This window comes from Pogona vitticeps, chromosome 11, assembly GCF_051106095.1.
Source record: "Pogona vitticeps strain Pit_001003342236 chromosome 11, PviZW2.1, whole genome shotgun sequence".
Taxonomy (NCBI): domain Eukaryota; kingdom Metazoa; phylum Chordata; class Lepidosauria; order Squamata; family Agamidae; genus Pogona; species Pogona vitticeps.
The window spans coordinates 14,352,040-14,373,245 of NC_135793.1; the positions used below are offsets into that span (position 1 = coordinate 14,352,040).

Consider the following 21,206-nt stretch of genomic DNA (forward strand, 5'->3'; position numbering starts at 1 on the left):
CTTGTCTGTTAGTTACTGAAAGCCATCAGGAGTTCCACGGCCATAAGGCTCAACTTATATTTTTCTTCTATATAACTGGTTAATTAGCCTGTAACCACCTCCAGCCGAAGCTTTAAGTGGTTACAAAGAACATTCCTGCTTTTCCTCTCAAATTAACTGAGATGGGATGTCTATCATCCAAGGGGCTTTTAAAGCAGTGACCTTGAAATCTGCTCAACAGCACAGCTTCAACAAACAAGACTTCAGTACAAGTTAACTGTTCCACATTTTTCTTTTGTTTTAACTACAGATCAGCTGCACTGATCACAAGACATAATGGGGTGGTGGTGGGAGCAAGATTGATAAAAGAAAATTCCAATTTGTTTTAAATTCCATGTTTTTAAAAATAAACAGTTAAAGAATAGAATGCCAAGTTATTAAAAAGGCAGGTTCTTGATAAATGGATTGTTACTGAGGAGGGGGATTTAAATAACAGAAAAATCAAAACTTATAAACAGTGTTTAGAATCTAGATATTTTTGATAGTGAGACAACAGTGGACAACAGGCTGACTACAGTTAAGACTGCTGAATATCAGCTTCCATTTTCCCAACGGGATAGAACATGCTGCTTCTTTTCATTCCTTGGATTCCATCAACAATCTCCATCTCAAGCAATGGGATTCTGATATCTTAAGCTAATAAGACTGTAGCTCTAATTTTCTGATTCTTTCAAGTAATTTCCCCCCCCACCCCATATTTTTTCAGTCCCTGAGGCAACATTTGAAAATGTTCAGAGTGTTATGATCTCAGTTGACTTCTTCCCCAGTGGACAATTCTATCAGTATTACACTGAAATCTGCAGGATTTTTTGTGTGGTCAGAACTGAAGCCTCTTAATAGGCATACCTCCAGTGCATAGGATACAAGAAGTTCAAAATGAGTGATTGACTTAAGCTTCCCTGCAGAGGCTGGAAAGTCAATTTTAAGAAGAATTAATGCAATGATTTTCTGAACCCACCCATAGCTAAGGAATGGCAGGATGATTCCAGAATGTAATTCATCCTCTTCTCAGTCATGGATAGCCTGAGGAAGTCACTATACAGTGGTGCCCCATATAGCGAAAACATCGCTATACGAAAACATCGCTGTGCGGGTAAGTAAAACCTATTGGAACGCATTAAACTTAGGAAATATCAACAACCTTAGATATGCAGGTTATACCACTCTGATGGCAGAAAGTGAGGAGGAATTAAAGAACCTCTTAATGAGGGTGAAAGAGGAGCGCGTAAAAAATGACCTGAAGCTCAACATCAAAAAAACTAGGATCATGGCCACTGGTCCCATCACCTCCTGGCAAATAGAAGGGGATGTATGGAATGAGAGCTGGACCATAAAGAAGGCTGACAGCTGAAGAATTGATGCTTTTGAATTGTGGTGCTGGAGGATGCTCTTGAGAGTCCCCTGGACTGCAAGGAGAACAAACCTATCCATTTTGCAGGAAATCAACCCTGAGTGCTCATTGGAAGGACAGATCCTGAAGCTGAGGCTCTGATACTTTGGCCATCTCATGAGAAGAGAAGACTCCCTGGAAAAGACCCTGATGTTGGGAAAGTGTGAAGGCAAGAGGAGAAGCGGATGACAGAGGATGAGATGGCTGGACAATGTCTTCAAAGCAACCAACATGTTGTTGTTTAGTCGTGTCTGACTCTTCATGACCCCATGGACCAGAGCACGCCAGGCTCTCCTGTCTTCCGCTGCCTCCCAGAGATGTGTCAAAGTCATGTTGGTAGCTTCAATGACACTGTCCATCCATCTCATCCTCTGTCAACATGACTTTGAGCCAACTCCGGGAGGCAGTGGAAGACAGGAGGGGCTGGTGTGCTCTGGTCCACAGGTCACGAAGAGTCAGACACAACTAAACGACTAAACAACAACAACAAGAAGAACCTTTTATCATTCTGACACTAGAACTATGTTAGACTCCTTGAATTCCCCCTTTTTTTTCTCCAGATACAAAAATCACAAAAGAAAACGGAGACATTAGAGTCGACACAACCATAACAGCATACTTCAGAAATTAGAAGGTGTGATGAGATGGGTTTTTGAGTTAAAATCTTGTAAGGAATATGGGTTTTATAATTAAGAAATGAGCAAGAGAGGTTCCGTCGTGTTCTCTGTATAAAGGATCTGTATAATACTGACATGCTATGTTTGCTAGTGCGAGCAGGGAGAATGTTGTTCTGAGAGCCTGAGAAAGGACTCGGTGTGATTAGATAGATGGGAATTGTTGTGACTCTTTGCTAAACCACAGTAACCCAAATAACATCTGTTGTTTATGGGAAAGAAGTCATGTGGTGCAACAGGACTGTTTACCTAGTAACAGACTCTGATTGGATGACATCGTGGGAAGGTACAATAAGCCCTTGCCAGTTACTCTTGAAAAAGGAACTTTTTGCCTATGGCCATTGTCATTCGTGACTCACCCTAATGTCTTTCAGGACCTAATCTTCAGTCTTTTTGTTACTTACTCGTGGCCTACTCACATGGATTATACATGGACTATACTGGATTACCCTTTGGCCTATGGACTATTTCCTATGGACTATTTCCTATGGAATACCCTTTACGGACTCCTTTTTTTGGAATACTTCATATGGACTATGCTCTTGGACTTTTCTAAGAACAATGGGACATTTACTGGATTTTTCTTTTCGGTACAGAATTTTTATTCTACAGGATCACTGAGGACTATAGCCTTTTGCTGACGTAATTGGACTATTTTGTTTTTCCTGATGAATTACTTTATTGGAACTGTTTTTATTCTTTTTAATGGCTTTTTGTATTTTTGTAAGGTTTTTGAACACTTATCTATTTTTCATGTTTTCTTAACTGCACTGCATCTTTGTAAATAACCAGCACAATGCTTATTTGCTTGCTTGGGCCTAGTTTGGTTTTGATACCTAGGAACATGCTTATTCTTTAATAAAATAATGATTATAAAAATCAATTGGTTTCCTGAACAGTAAGACTTGTCTTAGGGTCATCTGAGAGTGCTGCCTCGGCCTAGCATACTTAAGGAGTCCTGCCTGTGGTGCCAGGGAAGTCTAAGGACTACAAAGCCCACATGGTTTTCTTTCAGTAATATTCAGAGGATACAAGGGGACCTTATGTGGGCAGACTTGTAAGAAGGAGGGTTGTAGCTCGGCTAGCTGAGTTCCAGGACTCACTCAGCCCATTTTAGCGTGTGCAAACTCCTGATTACTCTGTCCAGGCATACACGCGTGCTTTCGAGCGCCGTGGTGTTCACGTATTAATGAACTGTGAGAAATGCAAAAGTATTTTTTCTTAAGAAAATATTTTAGGTTGTATCAGAAAAATGAAAATAAAAATTAAGATACGGAATCTCTCAGATACTGTTTATCTGTCTTTCTGCCTGTGAGGGGTTGATACTTGCCTGTCTAGGAAGCCATTTCCCTTTGCTCAGCACTCCTGGAGAGCCTCTTCATTGTTGCAACGCCTGAGTTTACTTTGACATAAAAAGCCCTAAACGGCTTAGGACCTGGTTACCTAAAGGACCGCCTTCTTCCATTTACGAGCCTGACCATCCTCTAAGATCAGGCCAGGAGGCCCTTCTGAAGGTGCCATCCCTGAAAGAGGTGGAGGGGGATGGCATGTCGAAATAGGGCCTTCTTGGCTGTTGCCCCCCAACTTTGGAACGCCCTCCCTAGAGAGATCCACCTGGCTCCAACACTCTTGGCTTTTCGGCGCCAGGCAAAGACCTTTCTGTTTAGCCAGCATTTTAATTAAACAGTATTCCCTAGCTGGCCACGTGAGCAGCAGGACTTATTAATATTAATGTTTTAAGAATTGTTTCAATATATGATATTTTATATTTTCTTTTTAAATGTTTTTAATGTTTTTAAGTTTTAATATTGTTGTACGCCGCCCAAAAGCCATTGGTAATGGTGCGGCTAAAAAAATATTGTAAGTAAATAAATAAATAAATATAAATAAATAAATAAATAAGGAGGAAATAGGGTGGAGGCCGAGGTGAGGACAGAGGCTAGTAGGAAGCTGGTGGGGATAAAGGAAGGGGAGGACAGAGACAGATTAAGGACAGGCAACTTGACTGCAGGAGGAGGCGATGTGGGGCAAGGCCACAGAGGAGCAGTTCCCCATATTTTGTGCATCAGAGGATTTGGACTACATATATGCAGAGAACACCTGTAATGCGGTTCTGTGGAATTCTTCATAGCCAAGGCATGAGTATACCGGGGAAAAGCACTCTTGTTTAGCCCGCTGGCATCACCATCCCACTCATCCAACTTGTGGAGACATTTCCCCACCCATATCCAACAAAGGCACTGGAGGCATAAAGAAGTAAAAGAAGAGACAGCAGCAACTTCAGGAGGGGTGAAGAGGTATGGATACCAATAAGTCAGTAGTAGAAGCCTTCCATGAAAGGGATGGGGTGGCTTGGGACTGTTTCAAAGCCCTGACACCATAAACAGACTTTGGACATACAGTGATGACAACTTGGAATCAGACAGAGAATGATCTGCCAGGGTGAGTTAGTGGGGCCCCCTCAATGGCTAAGGAGACTCCCCACACACTAGGTGGTAGCACCCATGAGGGACCTTTTCATTTGTGTTGGGGAATGAAAGGGACAAAATGCCAAATGTTCACCACTCTGACATTTACTCATAATAACACTAGAATATAAATATTATGTTAACAGGATCTGACATCGTTGTTTTTAAATATCTCAGAATAAGAGTGAACAATGTATTGCACCCAGACTAAGTTATACCTATGTTCCGCTGCTATCAATGGGACTTCAGTTGATCATTCCATTGTTCACACATTGATTTTAGCGGGACTTGAGAACAAGTAACAGTCTAGATGCAAGCCATTCATTTGGATCCTAAAATCTTTGGTTAGAGCCTCTTTTTTGTACTTGCAGATAAATCTATGGCCTAAATGTTATACTCCACCCATCTGAACTTGAGGAGTCTTGTGGCGTAGTGGTCGAACTGCCGTACTACAGTGAAGATTGCTCACAACCTGAGTTCGATTGTGGGCTCAGGTAGTCAGCTTGATGTTGACTTAACCATCCATTCGTCTGAGGTCAGTAAACTGAATAACCGACTCAACATGTAGCCTTAATAATTAAATTGTGAGCCACCTAGAGAGTGTTTTAAGTGCTATACGTGGTACATAAGCAGCACAATTTGCTTCACTTTAGGCTATAATCCATGAAAGTCCACACTTAAAATAAACAATGAGGAAAGATTATTGTCTACATGACCTCTTTTCTAGACCTTTCTGACTAGTAATATAATTGAAATGTTCAATTAGCTGGGTCTTTAGAGTATTTTTTAAAAGGCTTTTGTGAATATAGTGCAGGCAGACTCACTGCCACCCTCAGCTTGTGTTTCTACTTTCATAAAGTGGAAACAATTCTAAATATGCAAGCAGTATATAGATTCTTTAAATTGCACTAAATGAAGGAGTAGTAGGTTTTGCCCAGCAACAATCAGTAAAAATCATTTTGTAAAAATAAAAGTGTTAGTAAAAGCTGAAGATTTTCCCCCCTGAAGAAACCTCTTCGGACATGCAGGACTCTCTTCTTTAAGAAATTGCCCTTGAGCTCTGCATCTAAACTTGACAGATTCACTGCCTGCAAACTTTTTACACACTTCTCCCTCTTGCATTTTTCAAGTCTGTAGAGGGGAATAGCAGATTATACCAAGTATAACTTGGATGCCCTCCATCTAACTTTGCCTTTGGCTAGTCCATGTGTATGGACAGGGATCATATAGTTTAGGGAAGCTGTTCCCTCAAACTATGTTACTGTCTGTTTTCTGTGGATCTGCACTGCAGATAATCTCATGTGTGGAGGCAAAAATTACAGCAGACAGTCAGAACAACAGCAGAAACAGTTTACTAAGGCTGAAACTTATTTCAAATGCAATCGATTACAGCACAAACTGCTGCTGGTGATATTCTCTCTCTCATATGATTTCAGAAGATAAGTAGGGTTGATCCAAATTAGCATGAGGATAGGTGAGCACCATCATCATCATCATCATCATAACCTTTATTGGCATAAAACATACAACAAGCAGGGGAGGTGAGCACCAGAGAATACAAGGTAGAGCTAATCAGCGTTGACAACATTGAGTTGTACGAATGGAACAGCCTTCTCTGTTCCCATGTTTCCTATGCTTTCTCTCTATCTCTTCAAAAGATGGGTAAGCATTGGCTGATATATCTGATATATCTCTTTTAAACAGCAATGGGATTGGAGCATCATGGAGCAATTAGAGGTTAGCATCATCAAAACACTTTCTAAAGCCACCAACCCAGTCGACAGAGACCATAACACTCTGAACATTTTCAAATGTTGCCACAGGGACTGAAAAAATACAGGGGGGGAAAAAGAAAGAAAAACCTACTTGAAAGAATCAGAAATTTAGAGCTACAGTCTTATTAGCTTAGGATATCAGAAACCCATTGCTTGAGATAGAGATTGTTCATGGGATCCAAGCAATGAAAAGCAGCAGCGTGTTCTATCCTGTTGGGAAAATGGAAGCTGATATTCAGCAGGCTAACTGTAGTCAGCCTGTTGTCCACTGTTGTCTCACTATCAAAAATATCTAGATTCTAAACACTGTTGATAAGTTTTGATTCTTCTGTTATTCCTTGATTCCAATAAGTGCAAAGTAGCCTTTCTTAGGGGAAAAATGCTTGTCTAGTGAAAAATTTTAAAAAGGGCTGCACGTAGCTCTGTTGTTAGAGTCCATTCTGCATCAGCATTGTTAAGCCTGGATTTCTATCATGATTTTGAAGAAAAGCCAGTGACTAAAATCAATTGAACTCACCAGTTCTATTCATCAATTTCTGCTTTATTGGCAGCTTACGCTTGGAAAATTAAGTCTCACAAAAGAAACCTGAGGAGGAGGAGGGAAATGTGCCTGCCTGATAGCTGTGTTGCTAGATATTATCTTGGAGACAAAGACCTGCTTAACACCAGGTCTTCACTGCTCTTCTGATTACAATCTCATTTCACTTGTCCTTGGTACTGCTCTGTTTGCTATGACCTCCAACTTGTTAAATATTCAGTAGAAAGTTTATGGACTTTCCCGTAACCTTGATTAAAAGCCTTTGGGGATCCCATGTGCTGAACCAAGAACTTTTCATTTTAAAAAGCAATTGCACTGCTTCATGCTGATTTCTGTTTTGTTAAGAGTACTTCTAATCAGCAGTCAGAGGGACTCAAGATGGGATGTCGTGGTGGCAAATTAAGAAAGAATAAATAAAGAGCCAGTTCTGTATCATCTTTGTCCCTTCCAGCTAAAAAGGACTGTTCACTACACAATTCAGTCTGCAAAGCTCACTTTCTGGAACCCGAAGGGAAATTGTGTATGTAACATGGCAGTTCTTTGGAGATCAATCCCCACACAGGCTACTTCCTTCTTATGAGAAACTGGTATAAAAGGCAATTCTTTGTTGCTCTCAAGATATCTGAGTGTACTTTAAACTATACTTTTCCTTGAAAGACAATAGCTCACCTAGACTACCACTTCTGGTGAAATGGTACCGCAATTTGTAGATGGGGGCAAAGTAAAAGAGAAGGCAAGTTAGTGAGAGAAAATACCACAAATTCCTTTCTGGATTTTTTATTCCCCAATGGTGAGAGTTCGGGGCATTTTTCGTATTTTTCAAATTTTTAGGAAAAATGTGGAAGTGGTTTTTTGCACAAATATGTGGAATTTTGCACTAAAAACATTAATAATAACTTTGTGACTCCAATTCCTGAGTTTACTTTTCTGTTGCTCCCTTTGGGAGGCTGGCAAATGGATAGTCAACTGAAGGCCAGTTATGCAAGTATAGTATTCCTACAGTTTTCACTCATTTTAAAATGAATGCTCAACCCTATTTTCTGATCCCAGAAAAATTACTGTTTCTATTTCATGTCTCCTTTGTCTCTAAATTGTGTTATTGTTGTCATGACCGTCTGGCTTTTTTCTCTCCCTACAATACTCAGAAGTTAAATCTCCAAGCTGGTAAATGGATGACTCATGTCTCTCTAGAGCACGTGCAACTGAATGAAAATAGATCAACAACACTGTAGGACCACACTATGCATCACACACACACTGCTGATGTTAATGTACAGTAAAAGCATATATTTTGAAGTCCAATTATGCAAGTATAGTCTGTCTTCCTCAATACTGTTTCCTTGCTTTGAAATCTGTGAATGATGTAACAAAATGAATGAAATTAGCAATATAGTAAGTCAGAAGGAGGCAACAGACAGGGACAAGGTAGTAAAATTAATGAAATCAGCAGTTCTCCAAGTTGTCCAAGTTTCTCCAAGTTGTCCAGAATAAGGCACTGTAGAAAGCCTGCTTGGAAACTATAAAATAAAAGTGGCATGTAACGAACCCACAAGGACCATCTGATATTCATAAGGCCTGGTCTGTGACAATAGCATTCTGAGTTGAACTGTCAGCATCTGCAATATTCCTTGAATTTTGGGGGTTTTCTGATCACACATCTTGGAAGCAAAACCTCCACAAAACACCCCAATTTTCTAATCCTGTGATAGAACAGAGATATATTATTGGTTGCTGAAAACCAAGAGACCAACTGTAAACTGTATGCAAGGGAGCCTGCATTGACAAGCTCCACACCACCAATACAAATTGTTGCTGCTTCCTGCAGAATTAAAGCATGTGTTCATTCCTATATGGCCACCAGGGACAAAGTGGGGAAAACGTTTAAGGCTATGTTAAGGAAAACAGTATATCATTGTGCTCTCCATCAGACCCAACTCTTTCAGTTTATGTATATTTGTCCAAGGACTGTTAATAGATTATTTGCACAACATCTCACATTTCCCCATGTTTAAATACTCTGTATACACTGAGAATTAATTGCTCCCAGTGAGATCCCAAGATTACAGGTGTACATTCATTACCTTTCCTTACCTTAAACTATTCTTGCAAAGGAAACATGCAATCATTAAGCTTAGGTTTCAGCAGTCAAAATGAATCGAGGAAGAGGTATTATCAGAGTGGTCAGCAAAACCCCCAATCTACAAGTGCATAAGAGCTAAAAAAATACTAAAATACCTGTTCATGCTAATGAATTGAAAATTTATTGATCCAACAATGAAACATGATTAGTAAGGCCTACAAGTTTGCAGATGCTTTGTCATTCTGAAACTTCTACTATGGAAATGCTAATGTTTAATGTATCAGAGCACAGTTGATTATATGTTGTAGAGGATTATTATTATTCATTTATGCATCTTCAGCCAGGTAAGCTGATGGAGTCTTGACAAGGGACTCCATGATAAAAGTCATATAAAACTTTATGGACACATTAAGAATTAATCATCTTCTATCCATTGCAACACAATGTCCCAACCTTTTTCTCTCTAAGCATAAGAATGAGATGATACAAGTGCAAAATATTAAACAACATTTAAAATTCTGGGAAAAGTATGCACTTAATGGCGGTTAGCCTGACTTAGCCATAGCTAGAACAGGCTACTAGCTAGAGTAGGGAGTAATCTCAAATGCTTCATGGAAAATAGTAACATAATCTGAGGCAGCGATGGCAAACCTATGGCATGCATGCCACAGCTGGCACACGGAGCTCTTTCTTCCGACATGCGAGCCATAAGTCACCAGATTGCTACTCCCCCCCCCCCCCGTGCAGCCAAACCTGAGAAGGCAGCTACAGCTGCGGCACTGACACTTCGGCAGGTGGATCTGGAGCTGCTGGTGCTGGCAGTGGATCCGGAGTGGGGTCTCAAGGCACCTCCGTGCTGGGATTCTCCCTTCTGCCCCCACTTCCAGTTCCGCCACTGCCACTTCCGCCCGCTGTTTCCCCCCCAGTTTGGGCATGCGAGCCCAAAAAGGTTCGCCACCACTGATCTGAGGGATGGCCATATCTATCAAGCTCTGTCTTATCAAGTTTCGATTTTTTCCATTTCCAAGTCCATTTTGAATTGGATTTGTATCAGTCTGAAAGCCTTTTCATCAGATGAAAATTTATATGCGTGCCCATTTATATTTTTTAAAAACGTATTCATTGTCTGATCAGCTTTATACCAGTCTGTGCCAAGTCTGAAAGTATTTCACTAGCAACATAAACGAATCTTGCTTTTTTTTGTTTAGACAGGTTGTCTGAACCCATTGAGATCAAGCACATATTGACTTGTTATATTTTTTACCTCCTGCCAGAGAAAAAGACAAGAAGTTTCTGAAAATTTTGTAATTTGCACAAAATGTATCTGTTCAAAGCTAGCATCTTTTTACTTTGTTAAGAAAAACATACACGTTCACATGGAGCAGAGGATTGCTTGATTGATGAAAAAGATGGAAACAACTCATTTAATGGTTCCAATTTTTAAAACTCCACACAACAAGGCAGAAGTTACCATAGTTTAGCTATTTAACTTGTGCAATATGCAGATTTTGTGTACTTTCTGCAAAAAATAGGTTTATAATAAATGTGAACATTATCACAAAGACAATAAACAAACCTTGCCATCTTAGACATTATTTTTTCTTTTTAAAATGTCTTACAGTGGGGTCTTGACTTAAGAACGGCTCGAGTTAAGAACATTTTGACTTAAGAACCACTCTCATAGGAAAATATTGACTTGACTTACATACTTAGATTTGAGTTAAGAACTGAAAAAACCCACGTGGGAGGCAGGGAAAGTGCGAAATTTGAACTTTCAGTTAACTGTTGGCCAGTGAAAAGGGTGCCTGTCTGCTTCCTCACTCCTCCCAGCGTTTAGAGAGTGGATTGGGAGACAGTCTTCGGACTGCCTGGTACTGTACTGCCTGGACTGTATTTTCCCTGCCTTCCCTGAACCTTTCATGACCTAAGAAAAAAAGAAACAAAATATTTCCCCTCTAGTGGTCGAAGGCAGAATAGCAGCTTCCAATTAGTTTCTATGGACGGAAAAGAGCAGATACAGATCAAATGGTTTTCAATGCATTCCTATGGGAAATGCAGATTTGACCTGAGAACTTTTTGACTTGAGAACCGCCTTCCAATACGGATTAAGTTCTCAAGTCAAGACCCCACTGTATTCTGACAATTTATATTCCAAATTTCCACAAACCAGTGACATCTTCTATTCTCGTCTATGAAAAACTTTATAGACTCACAGCAACACAAAAGATAACACTTTACTGAGAGAAGAAACATGGGGTGTGGATTGCAGACAGAAAGCAAATTCATTGGAGACCATTAATGATTGCAGAAGTACTCAGTTTAACCAAAGAGTGACAACCTCTATAATTGCCTTTCATCATTCATTGTCAAATAATACTGCCTAGATATTGGAGATTAGCCTATTTTCAGCCACCTTTCTCCAAAGAGAAGTATCTAATTTAAACTTGTCCAGTGAGTCCAAAGATATTTTAGCAGATGTGTAGTGGATCTATAAGGCTGAAATGACAGGTCTTATTATTAGGTCTTTTTTAAAAATATGCCACCTTCTTTAGAAAACCCCTTCCTCCATCAATGTAGTTGCAAACGTGGTAGTAAATGGGGAGCAGGATAAATTTTTGCCATGACATTACTGAGTTGTGCAAAGTATCTTTAGACAGTTTGATCATCAGGCCCATTAGCTTTACAAACATCCTCCTTACTAGGCAATTTGTTGCCATTTTCCCATGACATTAGCTAAAAGAAACTACATTTTTGGGACTCTCTTACACAGACTGTCATGATAACTGCTTTAGCTTCAGCATGTGCCTCTACAGCACTTTTCCTTATACAGTGGGGTCTTGACCTGAGAACGTAATCCGTATTGGAAGGCGGTTCTCAAGTCAAAAAGTCTGTAGGTCAAGTCTCCATTGACCTACAGTGCATTGAAAACCGATTAATCCCGTAACAGGCCGTTTTTGTTCCATTTTGGTTTTTTTCTGGTCTGTAAGTCAATTCTCAGGCTGCAAGTCAAACCTAAATTTTGCGGCCAGAGAAGTCTGTAACTCAAAAAGTCTGTCAATCAAGCCATCTGTAAGTCAAGGGTCCACTGTATCCACATACAGATGTAGTTGTGTGGCTGATGAGCCATTTCTGTTGGAGGAAGGCTCGTTCCATCAAAGATTCTTTGGATGTAACTCATTGTAACATCCTCTTGTTTGAGCAAGGTTTCAGAAACACCCTGGCAGCATGCACACTACAGGCTGTTTTTAAACTGGAAAACATGTCAAGGACACATATAGGTTAAAATATTGGCAGAGAAGAAATGCCTCAAAGGTCTAAAGATGAACCATGGCCCCAAGAGGAAGTACAGCTTCTTTTTCTTATCATCTTTTGCACACTACCATGAGCACTCTGATGGAAAGACTTGCAGGCATTCAAAATCCAAGCATCATCATAAACAGCACTGTTGTTATTGTTATCATTATCATTATTCTCTTCAAGCTCTTTCAACTGTGCAGATTCTGACATGTACACTTAAAAGAATAGTAAAGACTCTCTCCAGACAACTGTATCAGAACATCTTCATTTATTGCACTTCACACATTTCAAATTTGTACAAAAACACAATCTATTACTTCCAAGTACTTTGTTGGAAATGCAGCAACTGTAAATATCTGTTCCTGCATCCCTACATGCTGTTCACTCCTTTATGAGCTTTCATATGTTCTTTCCATAATCTTTGCACAAACAGATTATGGAAAGAACATACAAAAGCACGTAAGAGTGTGAACAGCAAGTAGGGATGCAGGTATTTGTGGAACTAATGGTGAAGGTTAGACATCTTGAATATGATGGAGAAAGAAAAGCAAAAATAGGTGAAGGGATCTGAAAATAAGCAGGTGGTTTCAGCAATATGTCACACAATTTTTTTTAGCAACATAAATAACCTTCTGGCATTTGCAACTTTTTCTAAGTGATACATGCTGGCTTGCGGTTTGGCTGTCCACATGCTATGCCAAGATTATTTCTGAGAAGACAATTCTTCCCATTCAATACTTGACAAATTTTCAAGGCCTTTGTTTCTCTCTGTAAAATCCTAGAGCAGTCAAGCTGGAAGACTGCGGCTTTCTGATGATGATACCTTCTGAGATAATCTGTTCCACTGCCAAATGGCTATTACAAACAGGACATTCTTCATAATATTCATTCAAAATCTTCTTGCAGTTAGAATCAATGTGTTTGGGCCCTATCACTTAAAACTACAAACATGAAAGCCATTCTTAGATATGGTATCTTAGGCATGATTACCACCCAATAAGTCTTCTGAGTATCACCAGTAAACTGCATGCACGCCATCTGTTAGGAAAATTACAGGATTGGCTCCACGCTGAAAATATCCTTGCAGATGAACAGGCAGGTTTCAGATCTGGGAGGTCCACAGTGGATCAGGATTCAATACTGCAACATCTAGCAGATAAATACTCCTCACGCAAAGGTGGTGTCTTGTACTCTGCATTTATTGACTTTAAATCACCATTTGACCTGAACCAAAGAGACAAGCTCTGAGCCAAATTCGAGGCTACTAATATTGATAGGTGACTTCTTCAGTGTTTACATGAGAATACTCATCTTTGAGTTCTATGTAACAGAACAGGGGTATTGTCCAAAGTAATTCCAACTCTCACTGGTGTTAGACAGGGCTGCATATTAGCCTCCACATTGTTTAATTTTTATATTAATAATATAGTAGAAAAGTTGTCAAGATCTGATTTTCATCCCCCTAAACTGTCTTCCCACTCTGTTTCCATCCTCCAGTATGCTGATGATGCTGTATTGTTGTTTATAACTTGTACTGGGCTGAGAATACTGCTAAGAGCTCTATCATTTTATTGTATGCAAGAACAGCTAACCATTAATTACTCCAAGACCAAGGTGATGATTTTCAGTAGGACACTAAAATGTAAGTGGTCTATCAATGAAAACATCATTGAGCAGGTAGGGTGCTATAAGTACAGTGGTGCCTCAACTTACGAATGCCCCTACATATAACATTTCGAGTTACGGCCAGCTCCGGCTGCAAAATTTTGCTTCTACTTCCACTTATGATCAGAAAAAGGTAGGAAATTCAAATTTCTAACTGTAGGTGGTGACAAGGCTGCTTCTTTGTAGCTCTTTCGCCCCAGCAGTTAGAGAGTGTGCATCATCGTGTGTGTGTTTGTAGGGAGGCTTTGGGATGCCTTGTAAGGAAAGGTGCTATTTTCTGCTTTTTAAAAACTGTTCTGGGTGTTTTTGCAGCATGTTTTTGAGCTGGGGAGGTTATGTTTCTGTGCTGTGATGGGTCTTGGGGGTTTGTTTGTTGGGGTTTTCCCCCCCATTTTGGATGGGTCTTGGGGGGTTTGGTTGCTTTTTGGATTTTCCCCCCATTTCCGATGGGTCTTGAGGTGTTTCCTTGGTTTTTAGTCCCCCCCCCTCCATTTCCAATCTTGCACGATCTGCCTGATTACTTTTTGCTTTCTCTTGTTTGCATTTGCAATGGGTCTTGCATGGTTGATTGGTTTTTTTGTTTTCTTTGCATTACGTCTTACACGCTTCATTGCTTTTTGCTTTCTCTTGTTTGCATTTGCAATAGGTCTTGCATGCTTGGTTGCCTTTTTTCTTTGTGGCTTGTGTTTGGAATACGTCTTGCACTGTTGATTGCTTTTCTCCCCCTCCCCCGGCTCAAAGGGATTAATCATATTTCCAGTGATTTCTCTTTTTGGGGGTGATTTTTTTTTCTTCAGCCGGGACCGATTAATTGCATTTCAATGCATTCCAGTAGGAAATGGTGCTTCGACTTATGGCCATTTCGCGTTACAACTATCCTCCTGAACCAATTAAGTTCGTAAGTCGAGGCACCACTGTATCTGGGAATAATTTTTCATTCCACCAGGTCACCCTCGTCCCCCCATACTAATTATAGAGCAACTAATGCACAGAAAAGTGCCATGGCATTAATTAAGGTCTTTTACACCAAAGGTGGAATAACATGTGCCATCTGTGCTACAAGTATTCAAGACAAAAATTATAGGCCAAATGCTCTATGGCTCCCAAATATTTGTGCACTCCAACATGCATCACCATCTTTTTTGAAAGATGTGATAACAGTGACCAAAGTGTTTCCCTTCCCTGAGAGCAACCAAGTAGGGATTGGAAATGAGTGGCCTTCCAGATGTTCCTGAACTGGAACTCTTACTTCAGGTGGTGGGAAAATGTAATATAATAACCCTTGGTTATTATCAGGATAATTGAAATCCCCCATTACAACTACATTGTGTCTCTTTGAAATCCTTCCAATTTGTTTTTCAAAGTTTTCATTTGCATCTTCTCCATGATTAGGCAGTTGGTAGTAGACTCCAACTACTATGGTCCTTCATTTTTTTGCCCCATCAGGATCTTGACTCCTTATTTTGCCCAGTAGACAGTACTGGGATGTCTAGTACACTGTCTAGTCAGGTTTTATTGGATCAGTTTCAGTTAGTAAGGCCTGAGGATGTAGAACAAGGCACTTGTATTCTGTAAAGCTACTACATCTTTATTAGATCCTTGCCCATCTTGGCTAGCTAGCTATTATTTGTTTGTTTGTTTGTTTGTTTATTTGTTTGTTTGTTTTTTACTTACTTACTTACTTACTTACTTACTTACTTACTTACTTACTTACTTACTTACTTACTTACTTACTTACTTACTTACTTATATTTATTGCATTTATACCCCACCCATCTAGTCAACTGACTACTCTGGGCGGCTACTAAAATCTGCCAAGGATACAATGGTAAAATGGGCCACCCACATCATCAATGCATATCTTCAGAAAGGCCATGTGTCCTCCTGTTTAAAAGAAACTATAATAAAGCTCATTTGTAAGAAAAAAATCACCATTCCTTAAGTCTTCCCCAGTGCTTTTTAACATCTATATGAAGCTGCTAGGATAAGTCATATGGCAATTTGAGGTTCCTTGCCCGTACTGCACTGATCACACAGTAGACCCATTCACTTCATCTGCGGGTGATGCTGTACAAGTCCTTGTATGCTAGCATTGATAATGGACTGGATGAGGGCCAATAAACTGAAATTAAATCCAGATAAGATGGGGAACCTACTGTTAAGAGGATCATTAAACAAGTCAGAAGAAAACTTACCTGGACTTGATGGGTTTACACTCCCCCTGAAGGTTTGAATCCACAACATGGGGTACTCCTGGATCTAGCACTCCTTATGGAGGCTCAAAGATCAGCCATGGCTGGGACTGCCTTTTATCAACTCTAGTTGACTGCCCAGTTTCCCCCTTCCTGGATAGAAAATGCCTAGTAACAGTGGTTCACACACTGGTAATCTCAAAAATAGACTACTGGATAGGTCGGGGAACAGGGGTAAATTACCCCAAATGGGGTAAAAGTGAAAATCCTGGGGGTAATGAGCACTCTGCTACCCCCTCCCTCCCTCCCACCCACCTCACCCTCTGCAGCCAAAACTTTAATTGTAAACCACCTCTCCCTGTTACTTCCTTCATTGTAGCAGGGCAATCCTAAATGCTCTGTTTTTTAGACTGATTGGGAGATAAGCTCCTTGATTGGTTGCACCTGAAGCCTGCCTTGGAGGATTTTGAGCATAACTTTGCTAGGGTGTGAAATGAGTGCAATTGTAGGATAGTTAGAGCATTCTTTGGCACTGCCCTTCTTTGGGACTGGGATGTAGACTGATCTTTTCCAATCCTCTGATCACTGCTGAGTTTTCCATTGATGATGATTAAAAAAAGCATACTGGTCCTTTGATATTGGGCTGTGGCACCAGGGTGGGTGACATGACCTTTAGCCTGGTTTGTTCCTTTTTGCAAACCACACATAGAATGATTAAAGTGGTAGGGAAACCCCACCCCCCAATTCTGCGTTGGCTGTCTCTAGCAAGCATGTCATTGCTAGCACCACTCTGGCAGCCACTAATGATCCTCTGCAAGCTAGCAAAAATTTAATGCAACTTGCTAGGCACGTTGGACACCTTACTGCTCCCTATACCACACCATGGCTGGAGTGCAATGTGTTCCAGCAAAAATAGTGCACATCTTTATCAAATTTGGTGCACCCTGCTAGTTCGGTACATTGCCTGTGTAGATTCAATAATATTTTAATTCAAATAATGTATGATTTCCTTCCCTTCGAATCAAGGGGGTAATGTTGGCGTATATAAATTTTTTGGGGGGGGGGGGTAAAAGGTAAAAAAGTTCCCTGACCCCTGGACTACTGTAATGCTCTCTGTGTAGAGCTGCCCTTAAAAACAGTATGGAAACTTCAGCAGGTCCAAATGTTTCTGGGATTACTAAATTTGATCATATGTCCCTGGTCATTGGCTTCCTGTCAGTTTTTTTGCTGAATTCAAGGTGTTGCTTATGATCTATAATACCCTCAGAAATCAGCTACCTATTTCAACTGCTCCTCTCACTCAATGTAGCTAAAAGCATTCACATTGATGGAGGCCAAAAAGCCAACAACAAGGAACCGGACGTTTGCAGTTGACAGCATCTTAAAAAGCAGAGATATCACCTTGCCAACAAAAGTCCGAATAGTCAAAGCTATGGTTTTCCCTGTAGTGATGTATGGAAGTGAGAGCTGGACCATAAAGAAAGCTGACCACCGTAGAATTGATGCCTTTGAATTGTGGTGCTGGAGGAGACTCTTGAGAGTCCCCTGGACTGCAAAGAGAACAAACCTATCAATTCTAAAGGAAATCAACCCCGAGTGCTCACTGGAAGGACAGATCCTGAAGCTGAGGCTCCAATACTTTGGCCATCTCATGAGAAGAGAGGACTCCCTGGAAAAGACCTTGATGTTGGGAAAATGTGAAGGCAAGAGGAGAAGGGGACGACCGAGGACGAGATGGTTGGACAGTGTCATCGAGGCAACCAACATGAATCTGACACAACTCCGGGAGGCAGTGGAAGATAGAAGGGCCTGGCGTGCTCTGGTCCATGGGGTCATGAAGAGTCGGGCACGACTAAACGACTAAACGATTTAAGATATTTAGGAAATGCTTGTATAATTTAAAGATTTTATTTTCAACTCCCTTCTTATTGCTTGCTGAGGGTGGTGACTATGGCTCTCTGGTGGTGTTGTGGGGGCAAAGCTACCTCTCTGATTCTCAATTCTCCAAAACTGTGGAAAAGATATGAAAGGAACCAGTTCCAGAAAGACATTATCTACTTATTCTCAAAAGGTAAACTAGAAAGAAGAGTTAAAGATAAATTGGCTAGGGAGAAGGCTAGAAAGAAGAAAAAGACAAGGCCAGAGAAAGGATTGCCTCAATGGCTCATGAATAGGAGAACTCTAAATGCCACATGACATGAACTTTATTTTTATAGTATAGGCAGCCTTCTTTTTAAAAAGCAGAAGCAAAGAAACACTCTTCATAAAGAGAAGGGCTACCTATTCTCTCACATATTTATGATCAGCGACATTCCGGACCTCATGGCATCAACTGTCTACTGTCTGCACACACCAGATACCAAGAGTCTGTCATTTTTAAAACAGAAGTGACAAGATAAGGAGTTGCGACAGTTTGAACAGACTGGTCTTCCTTGATAAAACCTAAGTCTAATCCAAACTGGATATAAGATTCCTCAAGATAATCTTTTTCAAAAAACTGCCAACATAAACGGGATTCTATCAACACTGTCAATTTTTATACATTAAAAGTATGACCTCTTCTTATCTGAATTGCTGTCCATTTCAACATTTGGGGTTATTTATTTAATATATTTAAAGATTTCCCCTGGCCTAACAGGTGCTTAAGGCTAAACATAAATCAATCGTGTCTTTGATCCTATGTGATAATTACACTAAAGCACTTTTTGCTTTGCTGTTTACCAATCAAACAAACCAAAAGCTACATCAACATGAATGGAACAACAACAAAAAATTGAAAGAAAAAAATGAAAAAGAATCTTCATCATCTTAAAACTAAAATAAATAGATCTACACTGGAATTAGAGAACAATAAACATAACGAAAGGGTCATCAAAACAAAACCAACCTCATTCAACCTCTATAACACAGGAAAATTGTCAGTCTAACCTCTTTGGTATGTAACTGCAAATCGTGCACAGGTTCATATAGAATAATGGTGGTTGGTAGTCCAAGCACAAAAAATACCTCAACCTGAAATGAGTGCAGAGCAGTGGTCTGAGAACAGGGGTAAAGTACCCCAAATTGGGTAAAAATGAAAATCCTGGGGGTAATAAGCGGATTTTAAGCATAACCTTGCTAGCGTGTGAAATGAGTGCACATCTTTATTAAATTTGGTGCATTCTGCTAGTTTGGTACATAGCCTGGCAGCCATTGATACTGATTATATATCCTGCTAGTTTGGTACACAGCCTGTGTAGATTCAATAATATTTTGAATTCAAATAATGTATGATTTCCTTCCTTTCAAATCAAGGGGGTAATGTCGGCATATATAAATTTTTTGGGGGGTAAAAGGTAAAAAAGTTCCCTGACCCCTGGTGTAGAGATACTTCCCTAATGATATTGGAACATATAATATTTCCAATATCCTTGCATTAAACTATTTAGGACTTTTCAAGTAACAACCAGCATCTTGAATTATGTTTAGAAACACACCTAAAATGAGTGAAATTGGTTGAAGACCAGAGTTATGTCATTTATAACATATGCACTTGTCAAAGATGGAGTCATGACACTTTTTACTACATGAAGTTTCTGGATACTTTCCAAGGATGCCTGAAGTAGGATGTGTTACAGTAGCATATGCAAGAGATGATTAAACCATGAATTATTGTGGCCAATGTGATTATGACAAGTATCAAGCCTTTTTCAAAACCATTAATATCCCACCACCTACTTTCTTTTCAAACTTTTGTTCTCAGAAGTAGCAGTTATTTGGGAAAAGAAGGAATATTGAGCATGTTTGTCATCTTTCTAAAAGCATGCTGTTGGTCACCGCCGATTGATGAAGACAAATATCCTTTGATCTACTGCATAGGTCTTTCACTCAGAAGAGTTCTTCTAACATTTCTAAAAAGATGAGCAATTCTGTGATTAGATACCAAGGTAGGAAGAAGGCCTACAGCTGTCATCCTGAAAATGAAATGTTCTGGGACAGTAATGGGAGGAGGTCTGAAACAGTGCAACAATTATTTCATGCCAACCTGCATTTGTGAAGTTTTTTGAACATCAAAGAACTGTTTCTTGACTCGTGATATTGAAGTTGGGCACATCTAAAACATTTGTACCTTTGATTTAGCCCACAGATGTTATAACTGCAACCAACCCCCATTATTAAAGGGTGTACAAAAGGACACTCTAATTTAAAATGGGAATGCTCAACCCACCTTTTAAAAAAATCATCATGGATTTCCTCACCTTGTAATTCAAATATTCAACTACCGTATTTTTCCATGTATAAGATAACCCAATGTATAAGACAACCCCCATATTTCTCATCCCAAATTAGAAAAATTAATTGCTGCTTTCCCCCTCCACTTCCTAAGCTTCGTGAAAGCAGGATCAAAGAGCTGTGGAAGTGGAGGGGGAAAGCAGCAATCTTAGGAAGTGGAAGGGGAAAGCAGCCATGAAAGGACTGCAGGATCGCAGCCCTTTCATCCTGCAGCTCTTTCAGTCCTTTGATCACTGGTTTCCCCACCACTTCTTAAGCCCCGCAGGACTTAGGAAATAGAGGGGGAAAGCAGCCATGAAAGGGCTGCCGGATGAAAGGGCTGTGATCCTGTGGGGCTTAAGTGCAGCCCTAAGTGCAGCCCTTTCAGCCCTTTGATCGCTGGTTTCCACACCACTTCTTAAGCTGCGATCCTGCAGCACTTTGATCCCTTTCCCCCTTACTTCTGTGTATAAGACGGCCCTCAATTTTTAGTGTAAAGATTTTAAATAAAAGTATCATCTTAAACATGGAAAAAAATATGGTATTGACTGCTCCAGAACTGATGTATGGGAATGATCTCAGTAGCTTATCAAAAAAGGTTGACTTTTTTCAATCTTACTGTAAAATGTTTAACTATTACCTTGTTCCACCTATGTGCAGGTTAATTAGAATAAAGGTCAATCACACAATACTGTATTGGTAAGATTCACTACTTGACCAGGGAGTTGGATTGAATGGCCTTCAAGGCCTCTTCATTATTCTATGATTCTATCCCTCTGTAAATTAATTACTGGCATGGCAGCTTGAAAATGGGGAAACTAGTATAGTTGAGGAAGG

At 40.0% G+C, this 21,206-nt stretch overlaps 1 protein-coding gene across 4 annotated transcripts in view; it reads right to left on the reverse strand.

The window, feature by feature from the left end:
• LOC110082622 (protocadherin-11 X-linked) overlaps nucleotides 1-21,206 on the reverse strand; it is a 986,147-nt gene that overhangs the window by 223,674 nt on the left and 741,267 nt on the right. The window contains exon 7 of one of the 4 annotated variants that reach the window (XM_020800278.3): nucleotides 19,417-20,008. The exons of the other annotated variants lie outside the window; for them this stretch is intronic. Coding sequence (XP_020655937.1) covers nucleotides 19,986-20,008 — 23 coding nt within the window. The 3' untranslated portion in view covers nucleotides 19,417-19,985. Of the gene's footprint in view, nucleotides 1-19,416; nucleotides 20,009-21,206 lie in introns of those variants that run through there. 4 annotated transcript variants of the gene reach the window in all.